This window comes from Rhinoraja longicauda, chromosome 22 (assembly GCF_053455715.1).
Source record: "Rhinoraja longicauda isolate Sanriku21f chromosome 22, sRhiLon1.1, whole genome shotgun sequence".
Classification (NCBI taxonomy): domain Eukaryota; kingdom Metazoa; phylum Chordata; class Chondrichthyes; order Rajiformes; family Arhynchobatidae; genus Rhinoraja; species Rhinoraja longicauda.
The window spans coordinates 22,545,539-22,561,486 of record NC_135974.1 but is presented as its reverse complement, the minus strand read 5'-3'; the positions used below and the strand labels follow the sequence as shown (position 1 = coordinate 22,561,486).

Below are 15,948 nucleotides of genomic sequence, written 5' to 3'. Positions count from 1 at the left end.
CTCCCTCCCCCCTACCTCCCAGCTCGGACGGTCGCCGATGCCGCTGGACTCTGGGTGGCGTGGGGAAGGCTCTGAGCCGGCCGGGAGAGGAGGGGGGACGGGAGAGCCAAGGGCAGACCCAGCGCTAGGCCCAGGCCTTGGCCTCCACCTGCACTAAAGGTTGGCCTCACCGCCACTGCTACTGCCTTTCCCCTTGGCCCACCTTAGGCTCGCGGTTAGCCGGTCACGTCCAGGCCCAGGCCGGCTCCCCTGGCACCAGGCCTGGCTCTCCCGCCACTATGGAGCTGGCAAACCTGCCCCCAAGAGACAGGCAGTCGTGCCCTGCTCATCCCGAGATCAACGGGCCCCAACTGCGCGGATGTGTTTGTTCTGTACACACGTGGATGCGACGGTCATCTTATGTAAGTACCAGATCAACAGGGCCCCAACTGCGCATGCGCGGTTTTTTAAACTTTAAAATGTGAATAACTTAAAAAATATAACACCGATTTCAATTAAACATCTTCCATTAGCACCAAGGGGATGACGGTGAGTAAGGTGGGCCTAAAATTGTCATGCTATCGTGTACCGTTTTGGCAGTAGTTCAAGAACAAACAAACAAGTGTTTTAGTACATAGAAAATGGATGTTTAGTGTTCCTCCACTGTGGAAGCAATACAAACAATACCCACTAGAGGGTAGTAAGGTATTGCAGATCACATTGCGATTTATTTCATTTTTATTTTACATTAAAGGAATTGTAGATCATTTGTTCTACAAATCCTACCATTGCGTTTCTATATTTGGGGATTATAATTACCCTCAAACTCCTTGTCTATGATGTAAGCAAAGACAAATGTAACTCAAATCCTGGGAAATTTGTTCACAGGCAATGTTCTTTGGTACCAAGTATGCAGGGTCAAGCAGCACAATGCTTACATTGTTGGCCATTGACAGGGCACCATCAGGTTATATACGGGTAAGAGTGATTTGGTGCACTGTGGGAAGACTAATAAGAATAGATAGATTAGGATAGATTAGGCGAGTGGGCAAATGCATGGCAGATGCAATATAATGTGGATAAATGTGAGGTTATCCACTTTGGCGGCAAGAACAGGAAAGCAGAGTATTACCTGAATGGTGACCGATTGGGAGAAGGGGAGATGCAACGTGACCTGGGTGTCATGGTGCACCAGTCATTGAAAGCAAGCATGCAGGTGCAGCAGGCAGTGAAGAAAGCGAATGGTATGTTGGCATTCATAGCAAGAGGATTTGAGTTTAGGAGCAGGGAGGTTCTGCTGCAGTTGTACAGGGCTTTGGTGAGACCGCACCTGGAGTATTGTGTGCAGTTTTGGTCTCCTAACCTGAGGAAAGACGTTCTTGCCTTAGAGGGAGTACAGAGAAGGTTCACCAGATTAATCCCTGGGATGGCTGGACTTGCATATGAGGAAAGACTGGATAGACTGGGCTTGTACTCGCTGGAATTTAGAAGACTGAGGGGGGATCTTATAGAAACATATAAAATTCTTAAGGGGTTGGAGAGGCTAGATGCGGGAAGATTGTTCCCGATGTTGGGGGAGTCCAGAACCAGGGGTCACAGCTTAAGGATAAGGGGGATGTCTTTTAGGACCGAGAAGAGAAAACATTTCTTCACACAGAATGTGGTGAGTCTGTGGAATTCTCTGCCACAGAAGGTAGTTGAGGCCAGTTCATTGGCTATATTTAAGAGGGAGTTAGATGTGGCCCTTTTTGCTAAAGGGATCAGGGGGTATGGAGAGAAGGCAGGTACAGGCTACTGAGCTGGATGATCAGCCATGATCATATTGAATGGCGGTGCAGGCTCGAAGGGCCGAATGGCCTACTCCTGCACCTATTTTCTATGTTTCTATGTTTCTAAGAAGCAGAAAATTAAAAAAGAATGCTGATGCTGAAAATCTGAAATAAAACCAGAAAATGCTGGAAGCACTCAGTAAGTCAGGCAGCATCTGTGGAAAGAGAAAGAGCTCATTACTGACGATTGGTCCTGGATGTGAAACATTTGCAGCCTGACCTGCAGAGTGTTCACAGTGTTTTTCTCCGAAATGTCACCCATTCCTTCTCTCCTGAGATGCTGCCTGACCTGCTGAGTTACTCCAGCATTTTGTGATACCTTTGATTTGTACCAGCATCTGCAGTTATTCCCCGCCCCCCCCCCTCCCCGGGAGGACCAGTGGGAGGACCGGCGCCCGACCCGGCATGCCTCGCGCCTGACCTTCCTCCTGTGGTGCATTGTGGCGCCAGAGGGTCTAACAAGATGGCCATCGCAACCATTCCCCGAGCGCAGCACGCACAGAGCACAGGTAAAGTGCCTCTCGCCGTCAACGGGTCCACGGATCGGTAGGGTGGCTGGGCCTGGCACGGCCCCGGGAACACTTGCCACCCACCACTGCATCCCGCCCACGGCCCCGGGGGGACACTCCCCGCCTGCCAATGGGTGCACAAATCGGTAGGGTTGCTGGGACCGAAGGAGAGCTTTCCACCCAACGGTTCCGGTCCCAAACCTCTCCTGTATTGGTCCAACACCCTCTCCTCCCCCTCCCCCTCCCTCCCCCTCTCCCCTCACTCACCCACTCCATCCCCCCTCAACCCCCCTTATTCCCCTCTCCTCCCCCCACTCACCCACTCAATCCCCCCTGAACCCCCCTTATCCCTCCCCTGCCCCCCCACTCATCCACTCAATCCCCCCTGAACCCCCCTTATCCCTCCCCTGCCCCCCCCACTCATCCACTCAATCCCCCCTGAACCCCCCTTATCCCTCCCCTGCCCCCCCACTCATCCACTCAATCCCCCCTGAACCCCCCTTATCCCTCCCCTGCCCCCCCCACTCATCCACTCCATCCCCCATCAACCCCCCTCCTCCCCTTCCCCCCTTCACCCACTCCATCCCTCCTCAACCCACCTCCTCAACCCTCCCTTATCACCCCCCTCTCTCAGCCGCGCCCACAGGACCGCCCGCAGCTGAGACCATTTGGTTTTTATTTTGACGGATGATTGTTGCACAGGACATCCAAGACTGGTACGTTTAACACACCTGATGCCTTCAATCGCTCTGCCTTTTCAACTGAACAGAGAAAAACCAGGTCGGGCTGGAGGGCGAGGAAGGTGGTACTCAGAGGTGGAGGGCTGGGTGGCCTGAGAGGCCAGTGGTATTAGGGGCTGGGTGAGCACGGCTGAAAATCACAGCATAAGGTCGACATGCAACTTATACACAGATGGGCATCAGTGTTCACATCAATGCACCTCCATGTGTTTTCATATCAGATGCACAGAGGAAGTGGAAGGAAAACTGCAAATGTTTGAGGCCACATACTACATTCCTTTTTCTTTGCAATTGGCGTTCTGAAGAAATTGAGCCATATAGCGCAAAGAATTGTACCATATGGTCTGTAGAATTTCTAGTCCATTATAATATAAAGGGAACCATCATGAAAAGTATAGATGAGCAGAAAGACTAAATAATTTTTGACACCACCCTCTGACTCAAGAAATTCCTCCTCATCTCCTTCCTAAAGGACCATCCTTTTATTCTGAGGCTATGGCCTCTGGCCACTGGTGGAAACATCCTCTCCACACCCACTATATCCAGGCCTTTCACTGTTTGGTAAGTTTCAATGAGGTCCCCCCTCATCTGTCTAAACTCCTGCCCTAGCAAGACTTCTGCTCTCTGTAAGTCAGTGTCACTGCTTTATCCCTGAACACACTGTGAAAAGAGAACAAGCAATAGAGATCAGGGCGGGAGTTCAGGATAAAAGTCAGCGTGAAGCATAAATGCATGCTGAAACGGATCTCTGTGGGGCAAGGGAATATGTGGCCTGCTGACTATATTATTATTTTACATCAATGGAGAGCTGAGTTATTGCTTCACACTGTGGCAGTGTGATTACGCTTGCGGCAATGTAAGTACCTGAGGCGATCAGCTGGAATATTTCAGGCAGGCTTTGCTGAGTCTCAGCAGGTAGAGGGGAGCTGGTGCTTTAAGGCCGGCTTGGCAGACAGTGTCTGCATTTACCTGCAGAGAATCACGAGCTCCTGACAACCCCCACTACTGAGAATGGCAGCTTGATTAATATTCACTAACTGTGAACACGTAAAAACCTATTGGCATCAAAGCCTCTTCAAAAAGGTAATAAATGGCCACACTCTGATTAAAACTGATTTTGCCTGACTGCATGAAGTCTAGTTCTTGCATTTACATTTATATGTACCATTGCACTAATGGTCTCTCAGATGCTAAAGTCTGCAGTAACCATCTCATCACAGGCCCACCACCTGCTGCCGTTACTCCAGGCACAAAACGTTGGAGTAACTCAGCGGGTCAGACAGCATCTCTGGAGACTAACTCGTTTTAACCTTGCCCACAGCTAACAATGGACTATTTCCTTTATCATCGCTACTTTTTTTTGCATATCTTTCATTCATTTGTTCTATATCTCTCCATAATCACCATCCATATCTCATTTCCTTTTCCCTGACTCTCAGTCTGAAGAAGGGTCTCGACCTGAAACACTACCTATTCCTTTAAATTCCTTCCTGCACATTGCTCCAGGCACAGCGGGTTCTGCATGAGGCTAACTTTCCCCCCCCTCACTGGCTTATGCTGACGTCATGAGACTGAGGTCTGAGGAATGCAGGATATTTCTCCGTTCACCGGGAGAGAACAGCAACTCACTCTGGGGCACTGACACGCCACACGCCTCGTCTTTAATCGGAGAGACAACAGCACCTATTCCCTTTCTGCCTGACCCACTGAGTTACTCCAGCATTTTGTGACTATCTTCTTCGAAGGAGGCTCCATCTCCTTCCTAAGCAGGACCCAGAATACAACATGTGGACCAGGGCAGATTAAAGGTAGCACAAGCTGGGAACTCAGCAGATAAAAATAAATTATGTCTTAAGAGTTTGCAGTTGTTTTAAATTTCCCCTCGAATCTCCTGTTGGAATCAAAATTGATCAGATTTGAATTTTCAATCAGGGTGCCACCAATAACAAACAAAATGCCAAACTGACAGCGTTTGACATTTCTACTGTTATTTTCCACCAAGCAAAAAAGGAAAGTTGCCGGTGATTGCAGATAATGAGTGTCAGACATCCATATTTCTTTGTACAGGGATGTTACTCATTGGGAAGAGGTTTCACTCTGGGCATGGGGTGGAGAGGAATTAGCAGCTTCCTGTAAGCACAGACACAGGGTACTTTTAAGACCACAATCGGTATCTGCCACGACCGGCTGTCCAAGAAATAAAAATCTACAACTGATCTGTGAGTTAGGTGTAGAGAGAGAGAGAGGAAACTGCAAAGGTGAGTGAGAGGGTGAGCTAATGACAATGAGCGAGTAAAGGAGAATGAGTGAAAAAGAGAGAAAGAAGAAAATGAAGGGGAAAACATGTGTGAGATAAAAAGAGAACTGATCAGAATTTGTGCTTCCCTTTTCACGGGGAATTGTTTTTAGAACCATAATGTAGCCATCAGTGAACCTGACATTTATGAGGTGATATTTTCAGTTGAATCGAGTTATTAATTTTATGCAGTTCTTCTTGGTACCAACTCAGAAGTGGACTGAAGTCACATCCTGTATTTCCTTTCAAGGGATGTGATTTCTCCATCCACCTCATGAGGTGAACAACGCAAACCCTTTTAAAGGAATCGTGCTGCAATGTGCTTCCTCTTTCGATGTTTAACACCTCACCTTAAAAAGGGGATTCGAGAGCCACAATCACTTGTTCATAGCTCACCTGCATCGCCTGGGCTCAAAGGAAACCAGATATGGATCAGTATCGCGCAATGTTTCAGACTGGTTTCTCAGATGAACATTTGACAGAATACAGATAGGTGCAAATGAAATCGATTCTAAGACTCCTTTATTGGACTGTTCTGCTTTCTTCTTAATGAGCAGATTAATCTTTGTAGATTGGTGTAAACTGGAGATGTAAATGGATACAATAACAGATATAGTTAATTGTGGTTGGTTACTGAAACTTACGCTTATTTTTGTTGCCTCCTTTGTGGATTCCTCATGAGCAGGAACTTTCATCTGTTAATATAAAATAAATAGAGATGATATGTACACTGAAGGTTACAGTTCGGAGGGAGTGAGAGTGAGGGAGGGGAGAGAGAGAGAAAGGGGAGATAGAGTGTGTGAGAGAGAGAAAAAAAAAAGAGACAGACAGATATTCCGACATAAAGAACATAAAACTGCATAAAATTCTCACCAAAAGCTACTAATATTAATCAAAGAGAAACAATCTTAGGCACTCTCATTGGTCTGTATAATAGTTCTCTGAAGTTAGGCTGGCTGCCTTTTTTTGTGACAGTACATGCCGGAATTTCAAATTTTAGAGTTGTAATTTGATGTTTTCGTTATTAGTTTATTAGATTAGAGGGTGATTGATCACAAAACCTAAACAGAAGGGAGGGGTGACCTTTTTGTCTACAATAAAAGCATTGATTAGGTTGACTGATGCTGTTTATTTACCTCATGCAAGAATACTTTCATCTTGTTTTTCCACAATTCACATGCTAAATTAAAAAAAGTTTGTTGCTTTGCACAAGTAGTGATACATCCAGAAATTTAGATGTCAAAAGCGTCCTGCAGAAATAATTAAAACTGTTTATCACTGACTCTCAAAAGGCTGCATGGTAGAGGTCTTTCCATGTAAACAGTGAACTAATTAAAGCTAATCATAATAATATTAATATTAATAACTTTAAACTTAAAGGCCTGTACTCACTAGAATTTAAAAGGATGAGGGGGGACCTCATTGATACTAGGATAGAGTGGATGTGGAGAGAATGTTTCCACTAGTGGAGAATCTAGAACCTGAGCGTACAGCCTCAGAATAAAAGGGCGCAACTTTAGAATGGAAATGAGGAGGAATTTCTTTGGCCAGGGTGTGGTGAATATGTGGAATTAATTGCCACAGACAGCTGTGGCCAAGTCATTGGGTATTTTTAAGGCAGAGATTGACAGATTCTTGATTAGTACGGGTTTCAGGGGTTATGGGGAGAAGGCAGGAGAATGTGGTTGAGAGGGAAAGATAGATCAGCCATGATTGAATGGCAGAGGAGACTCAATGGGCTGAATGGCCTAATTCTGCTCCTACAACTTATGAATTTATGTTCCGTGAATGAATGAATCATTTATTGTCACATGTGACAAGTCACAGTGAAATTCTTTGCTTGCATATTGTGTCCCCCTTTGTCCCCATGCTGTGTCCCCCTTTGTTCCCATGCTGTGTCCCCCTTTGTCCCCATGCTGTGTCCCCCTTTGTCCCCATGCTGTGTCCCCCTTTGTCCCCATGCTGTGTCCCCCTTTGTCCCCATGCTGTGGCCCCCTTTGTCCCCATGCTGTGTCCCCCTTTGTCCCCATGCTGTGTCCCCCTTTGTCCCCATGCTGTGGCCCCCTTTGTCCCCATGCTGTGTCCCCCTTTGTCCCCATGCTGTGTCCCCCTTTGTCCCCATGCTGTGTCCCCCTTTGTTCCCATGCTGTGTCCCCCTTTGTTCCCATGCTGTGTCCCCCTTTGTCCCCATGCTGTGTCCCCCTTTGTCCCCATGCTGTGTCCCCCTTTGTCCCCATGCTGTGTCCCCCTTTGTCCCCATGCTGTGTCCCCCTTTGTCCCCATGCTGTGTCCCCCTTTGTCCCCATGCTGTGTCCCCCTTTGTCCCCATGCTGTGTCCCCCTTTGTCCCCATGCTGTGTCCCCCTTTGTCCCCATGCTGTGTCCCCCTTTGTCCCCATGCTGTGTCCCCCTTTGTCCCCATGCTGTGTCCCCCTTTGTTCCCGGCAGTGCATCCTCCGACTCCCACGTGGCCCATCCTCGACTGCCAGCTCCCTCAACACCCGCCACACCGACCTCCTCCACCAACCAACTCTACACTAGTCCCACCTACCTGTATTGGGCAGATACCACTAAACCTATTCTATCCATGTAGCTGTCCAAATACTTTTTAATTGTTATTAAAAAAATGAGGATCAGAAGAACAAACTCTGTTACATTTGTTTACTGACCTATCCCTCTCCTTAAAAGTGCTACTCTTGAGCTTTCTCCACCCATCTCCAACTTCTATTTTCCCCCAGAGTATTTAAACACATAGAAACCTCACAAATCAGGCATATATTGGATGAATGCACAGTCTTTTTTCTATTTTCCCAGGATTGGGGAATCAAGAACTAGAAGGTATAGATTTATGGTGAGGAGGGGAAGATAGGGGAATCTTAGGGGCAGCTTTTTCCATATAGAGGGTGGTGGGTATATGGAATGAACTGCGGAGGAGGTTGGTGACACAAGTACCATACACCATTTAGCAGACATTTGGACAGGTACGTGAATAGGAAAGGTTCAGAGGGATATGGGACAAATGCAGGCAATTAGGACGAGCCTAGATTTGGCAGCTTAATCAGCGTGCAGAGTTAGACTGAAGGGCCTGTTTCCATGCTGGTTGTATCTTGTATCAGGACCCATCTTCCTTGCAGTTCCTTGTGTAGATCTTGCCAAAGAGACTTCAGACTCAGCTCCAACCAAGGCAAATAACAATGGCTTCAATTCTGACCATCATTTGTGAATCCTACTTTATGTGGTAACGTTCATTGGTGAAATTCATTGGTGCTTGAAATTAAATATGAATCATGCCCAGTTTTGGGATTCTGCTGAGAATGAGCAAGCATATCCAAGATTTACAGCCAGTTTTTTTTTTATTAGACCTATGTGAAAATATAGAGAGCTGAGAAAAATGTATGTACTGATTTCTCCCTGGGATCCAAATGCATATTGACTTTGATCTGATTAATCTGATCTGATCTTCTTTCAATTACTATTAAAATGTTAAAAAGTGAACCTAACAATTTAAAACCTCTCTGTTGCTAATCTTGTTTTGTCATGACTTTTAAAAAATGATGCCGTGATTTGTTTATAAAATGGGCCATGTAGTTAAAATGTAAACAGTACATAAATAAATGGGATAGCAGCAAGTTCCAGCCTGAAATGGCCCATCAATCCTGCTCCTTTCACAGTTCATGTATCTCATTCACAAGCTCCTCCACCCACTAACTCAACACTGACTTCCTGAGTGGCATTTGAATCAAATGTAATTATTAATATCCCTTGAGCCTCAATCTCTTCTTTGCCTGTCTGCGATCACTTCCTGCGATCCACTGTGTCTAATTGATCCAAGATTCACTACCTCCCTCTCCATCCCCAACTATTCCTACTATCTTATGAGGATTTAAATGCTTCCTCATTGAATTGTGTCTTTTGCCTCAAAGCATAGAACTTATAATCTTGATTTTACTGTCAAATGTTATTGTGAGACAGATGGCCAGGCTACTTTAACACATAGAAACCTCACAAATCAGGTATATATTGGGTGAATGCACAGTCTTTTTTTTTCTTCCAGAATAGAGGAATCAAGAACTAGATGGTATAGGTTTATGGTGAGAAGGGGAATCTTAGGGGCAGCTTTTTCCATATAGAGGGTGGTGGGTATATGGAATGAACTGCCGGAGGAGGTTGGTGACACAGGTACCATACACCATTTAGCAGACATTTGGACAGGTACATGAATAGGAAAGGTTCAGAGGGATATGGGACAAATGCAGGCAATTAGGACAAGCTTAGATTTGGCAGCTTAATAAGCGTGCAGAATTAGACTGAAGGGCCTGTTCAATTGTCTATATGAGTTCCATTATATTTGTCACTTCAAAACAGATATTTGTGAGGAACTGGATCCTTGTGTAAGATGGCATCAGTGGATGCTGTACATGGTTGATGCTTTGGTGAGGGGTTTGTTCAGGGCAGAAGCATTGCCATAAGGAAGAAGTAAATTAATATCTGCAAAGTTTAATTCCTTCACATAACTGGCAGATTTTCCTTTGTCCAGACCCCAGAAATCATTCTCTAAATCGACATCTATCTCATTCTGCTTCTATAAAACCCAGCTTATTATTGAAACTTTTGAGCAAACATTATATATTCAAACATCTCCTTAAATGGCATGTACAATGCAGAGTTAATGATAACTCACAATACACCTCGGGATATTATATATTACTTAAGACACCAAATCAATTTTTAAAAATGCCATTGATTTTACTCAGACTTAAAATAAAATAACTGAGATACAAGTATGTGTGTACCTGGTGGGAATTCCATGCCTGTTTGTCAGCCCAGTCCTTGGAGTTACGAATGTACCACCACTGAATCTCCAATGAGTAGGAGGGTGAGCCACTCCCTCGAAAAGCACAGGCCATCTCCACATCGTGACCGGCCTTGGCTGTGGCATCACGGGGGACCTCAGTGAACAGAGCTGTGGAGCAAGTCAGCACGTAGTGAGCAGACTATTAAATTCTCTCTTCATTCTTTGCATGCTAAGAAACCAGAAATCACCTTTGCAAATAAGAAGGGATGTTTAATGCAATCATGTGATACTCAATTTTAATTGAGGTGAGGTAAATGGTTTAACTTTGTGTATTAAGTATCACACAGTGTTTTGTCACTATCATAATTTTTGGCTTTGCATCTTTCCTCAATACACATGCTTAAGCAATTTATTCACAAAATGTTGGAGTGACTCAGCAGGTCAGGCAGCATCTCGGGAGAGAAGGAATGGGTGACGTTTCGGGTCGAGACCCTTCTTCAGTCTGAAGAAGGGTCTCGACCCGAAACATCACCCATTCCTTCTCTCCCGAGATGCTGCCTGACCTGCTGAGTTACTCCAGCATTTTGTGAATAAATACCTTCGATTTGTACCAGCGTCTGCAGTTATCTTCTTACACATGCTTAAGCAAGCTTAATACCCACAGCGGGTATGTGCCACTGTTTTGTTTTTCTTAGTAGGATGATAAAATGAAGAACATATTAAAGGTTTTCAGATTCTACACAACCTTGCTGTAATTAAACTAACATTACAGTTATATTAGAACATACCCTACCAACGTGTATGGAACCTAGGCTGGTGACCTCCTTCTCTCTAGGTTACAAAACACTGGCAGAGGCAAGGTCGGGCAAGGTTTAAACTCACTGAATTTTCTAAGCTTTACCTTTAAATTGTTTCCTTTCACCCATTGTGTTGTCCTTTAGCTCAGATAGCAGAAATAATACTTGCTTCTTGAGAGCTCGCCAGTTTTGTGCTTTGACCAGCGAAAATCAATTTGTTGGGAATAGGCTTTCAAATATTCACTGGGCTAAACTGGTTTGTAGCGAACAGTAACACAGCTAGTGATAAAGCAGCCACAGTACACTTTCTGCTTTAGATGGAGCTGCAGAATTATATGACTTATTAGCAATAATGAATTAATAATAGGTGATATGAATTATGCAACCAGCTTGACATGGGCTGATCATGGACAGGCAATTCACTCTGCAGGGTGGATTTCTTGGAAATTGGTCAGTCCATTACCACTCATTCACTATTAGCAGGGTGACACGGTGACACAGTTAGTGCTTCTACACCACAGCTCCCAGAAGCAGAGTTTGTTCCTGGCCTTGTGTGCTGTCTGCTTGCAGTTTGTACATTCTCCCCATGCCCACACGGGTCCCCCAATTGCACTGGTGTCCTCCCATTTCTCAAAGACGTTCTTAGAGGATTAATTGGCCACTGTGACTTATCCTTTAGTGTATGTAAGTGACAAAAGTACAAAAGGAGAACTGTTGGGGTTGTGATGGAGAATAAGTTGCAGGGCAACAATGAAAATAAGGAATGGACAATGGGATTAATGGAATTAGTGTTTGAGAGCAGGCATGAACAAGATGGACTGAATGGCCAACCTCCTATACCATAATAAGTTGGTTGGTAAAAACTAACCATGAGTTATGAAAAGCACTATTTCCTTCAAATCTATTTAAACCTCATTTTAAAGTTACCATTTGAAGCTGGTCCTTTTAGAGTAGCTCTATACATCTAGAACAGTGCTTCTTAAACTGGTGAATGGTTCACCCAAGGGTGAATGAAACTAGAGGGGTGCATTAAGGATGAATGACTTAATATATATAAAATTGTACACAAGGGAGAATAAGACGAAAATTACCAAAAAACATAAGAAAATGTAGTCGAGGGTGAATGAAATTTTGTGATACTCAAGGGTGAATGAGTTTAAGAAGCACTGATCTAGAACATCCACACGCAGACACCTTCAATAAAGAAATCCTGCCAACGTCATTGGCCGCAGGGCCATCTGTGACATCAGCCTGCCCGATGTCAGTGTAGTCTGGGATGTGTACACATCACTGCACAATAATGCTCCCTAGTCTGGCTACCTAACTCACTGGTGCTACAAGCGTGAACGTAATTCACAATGGAAATACCAGATCAATGGGGTGGGAATGACATCCTCCGCTCTAAGAAAGCCCAAACAAAACAGCAGGCTGACCAGCTCAGTGGGAGCGCGGCACAGTGGCGCAGCGGTAGAGTTCACTGGAGTTGAGAAAGATGAGAGGGAATCTTATAGAGACATATAAGATTATAAAAGGACTGGACAAGCCAGATGCAGGAAAAATGTTCCCAATGTTGGGCGAGTCCAGAACCAGGGGCCACAGTCTTAGAATAAAGGGGAGGCCATTTAAAACTGAGGTGAGAAGGAACTTTTTCACCCAGAGAGTTGTGAATTTGTGGAATTCTCTGCCTCAGAGGGCAGTGGAGGCCAAATCACTGGATGGATTTAAGAGAGAGTTAGATAGAGCTCTAGGGGCTAGTGGAAGTAAGGGATATGGGGAGAAGGCAGGCACGGGTTATTGATTGTGGATGATCAGCCATGATAACAATGAATGGCGGCGCTGGCTCGAAGGGCCGAATGGCTTCCTCCTGCACCTATTTTCTATGTGTCTAGTTGCTGCCTTACAGCACCAGAGACTTGAATACAGGTACAGTCTGTACGGAGTTTGTACATTCTCCCTGTGACCACGTTCGTTTTCTCTGGGTGATCCAGTTTCCTCCCACACTCCAAAGACATACAGATTTGTAGGTTCATGGCCTCATGGCTTTGTAGAGATAATGGAAACATTATTGTGGCATGTATCATCACAAAGAAAAAAAGCACAGTATTTTATCTAGTTATGGTCATAATTAATATAATTTACATTTAGAGGTCAGAGGACACATGGAATTAACCAAGGAGGACAGGGCACTCAGCAGACTTTCCTGGTGGGAGTAAAGAATAACAGCATAGGCCAGATGGGCTGAATGGCCAGTTTTTCTGCTGTATATTCTTTGAAAGTCAACATACTGCATGGGAATAATCAATTCAAAATGAAGGAAATGCTGTTTTAAAACTTAACTTACAATTTACAATTAAAAACAATTCATGCACTTCAGAAAACACAATCAGAAGTATCAGCATCAAATATTCTTTGAGACTGTAATTACACACCACCTATGCACAGTACACTTCCAGGATGATTTGCCATTCTTCACTGACAATTTCACATTTCCCTTCATTGCAAATGGACACAATGCAGTTGATTTATAAAATTTAGCAGCAGCTCTACAAAAAAAAAGTTTAAAAATCACAATTATCATCTTGTGTAAAGCCACCATTCTATTCCTCCATATTTTTGATTATTTGTGAATTTAGTATTTTGCTGCTTCAGTGGCCAGATTGCTCCATTTATATTTATCAATGTTCATTAAGAAATCCACCCTGGCCTTTGGCAAAGCACTTGATCATGTTTCATGTTCTCATTTACACTCACTAAATATTTTGGTATTCAGTTAACAGCAGCCTGCGCAGAATATGAGATTTATTCTTTCACACGGTTGCTTGTAATTAAAGATATACCAAAATCAAATGTTCGAGCTTTCAAAAGAATGCAAGTGCAAGAACACTGTGCGCAATCTTTTAATGACAAGCGAAAGGTTTACAACCCAAACCACTCCTGAGGACCACTTATGTGATTCAGGTTCTATATTTAACCAGGTATTATAACCAGATATCTGAGCCATGTTTAAAGTCTCAAATGCCACAGTTCCCACTACCCTCTTGCTCTCCACCAACGCTCCATTGATTGACTCTCCATCATCTCCTCGTCATCCCCATTCCTTACCTCCTTGCTGCTCCACTCACTGTGATCTGCAACTCCTTTTGCATCTCACAAGCAACCTCAGAGGGACAGCACAAGGCAGAAGATGAAATGCTGTTTAATCAAGGTTATGTTGGCTTTATAACAGTTTGAGACTCCAGGGAAGCAGGCCAGAGTGGTGTAGGATGAAGATTTAAAGTGGGTCAGTGGATGAGAAACTGTGGGTCACCCTTGTAAGCTGTTTGGATATCTGTCTGGATTCTCCTGGGCAGCGAAGGCCTCTGTACGGACACAAAATCCCACACACAGGCCGCAGGGAATATAAGTGAATCACTGCTTCACCTCGAAACATTGCTTGCTTCCCTAGATAGGAGGGAAGAGGTGAAAGTGCACTTGTTGATCTGTGGTTGCAAGTGAAAGTGTCATGAGAAAGGAGCGGTGCAGATGAAATATAACAGACTTATGTAACAGAAGCAAAGAAAGAACTGAGATGTATTTTTCTGTGGCCTTTCAGGACTTCAGGATGTCCAGTATCAGGATTTACAGCCATGGAAGAATATTTCAAGTGTACTCATCATTGCAATGTGAGAAATGATGCAGCCAATTTGTATACACTGAGATCCCATAAACCAGCAGTTTAATAATGTCCAGACAATTCTTTATTGATCAAGCTACCTGAGTTGTGGAGTCAGAGAGTTACAGCACAGAAACAGACTCGGACACATGTCACTATCAACCATCCATCTCCAGTAATCCTACATCAATCCCCTTTTTTATTCTCTTCACATTTTAAATATTTCGCCAGGCTGCAGGTGTGAATACACCTGTCTTCTTCAACAGGCCAAGGAATATTTTGAGTCCACCTTTTTTTTTCAAAAAATGTATTCAATTATTTAAAAACAATATTTACAATGCAATAAAACAAAACAGAACCCACCACCAGAATATAATACAAACAAATATACCAAATGAAACTGTTATACAACTATATTACAATCCCTATCCAGGATGCATCCAATCCCCCGCGGTGCCCAACGGTCCCGGAAATCCCCCAGAGTTCCTCTCCAACACCACCCGGGCGCAGACGTAACTTTGAGTCCACCTTAGAGGTAATAGTGAACGTCAATATAACATTTCATTGTCGAACATAACTCTGACAGTATAGCACTCCCTTATTACGGGATGGATTAAGTGCAAAATAAACAGTTTGAATTATTCTGAGCACCAGATTCATTAATATTCATTGATTAGGTTTGGGATTTATTACTATAATTCAGTTAAAATAATTGCACATTTGATGGATACTCGCATCAAATCGTTTTACTATTGAGGCTGGGGAAACACAGTGGTATTGGAGTTAAATGGGCGTTTGACACCTTGGACAGCACCAACAGTGACCTGCTAATGTTTCCCACCTTCATTGCTGGACATACGTCTTCTGATTCAAAGATTTTGTTTGATTTTAAGAGTGTTAAAAACCCTAATTAATGGCTCCACAATCCGAAGAACAGACATGGGAAATCAATAATTCTTGCTTGAGCAAAAAATACATTTTTTGCATCCTGTTTATAGTCGAGAGCTCTCTGACTGCCCTGAAACCAAACGGGTAGCCATTGACATCTTCAGAAAAGGTCTACATCAATACCAGTATCCTCTTCCAGCTGCAGCAAGCTACTACAGCAAGATTGTTGCACTATCAGTAAGTAAAAGGTTATCACCTGCTCCTCTCTCCCACTCTCCAGAACAAGGGGTTGATCAATGAAGTGTCATGACTGAATGACATAAGGATGTGCATATAATCTTTTTAAAATCCATTAGCGTAAAAAGATATCTGTACAACATTTCTTTTAAATGCATTTTCTTCATTTGAAAACATGTAACTGCGGTCCTCCAAGCCCATTAGGCCAGATGGTCCTTTGAAATCCC

At 44.1% G+C, this 15,948-nt stretch overlaps 1 protein-coding gene across 2 annotated transcripts in view; it reads right to left on the bottom strand.

The window, feature by feature from the left end:
• vstm2la (V-set and transmembrane domain containing 2 like a) overlaps nt 1-15,948 on the bottom strand; it is an 80,188-nt gene that overhangs the window by 11,941 nt on the left and 52,299 nt on the right. For both annotated transcript variants that reach the window (XM_078418967.1, XM_078418968.1), the window contains 2 exons: nt 10,146-10,315; nt 5,998-6,048 (listed from right to left, as the gene is read on the bottom strand). In XM_078418967.1, the coding sequence (XP_078275093.1) occupies nt 5,998-6,048; nt 10,146-10,315 (221 nt within the window). The remainder of the gene's footprint in view (nt 1-5,997; nt 6,049-10,145; nt 10,316-15,948) is intronic.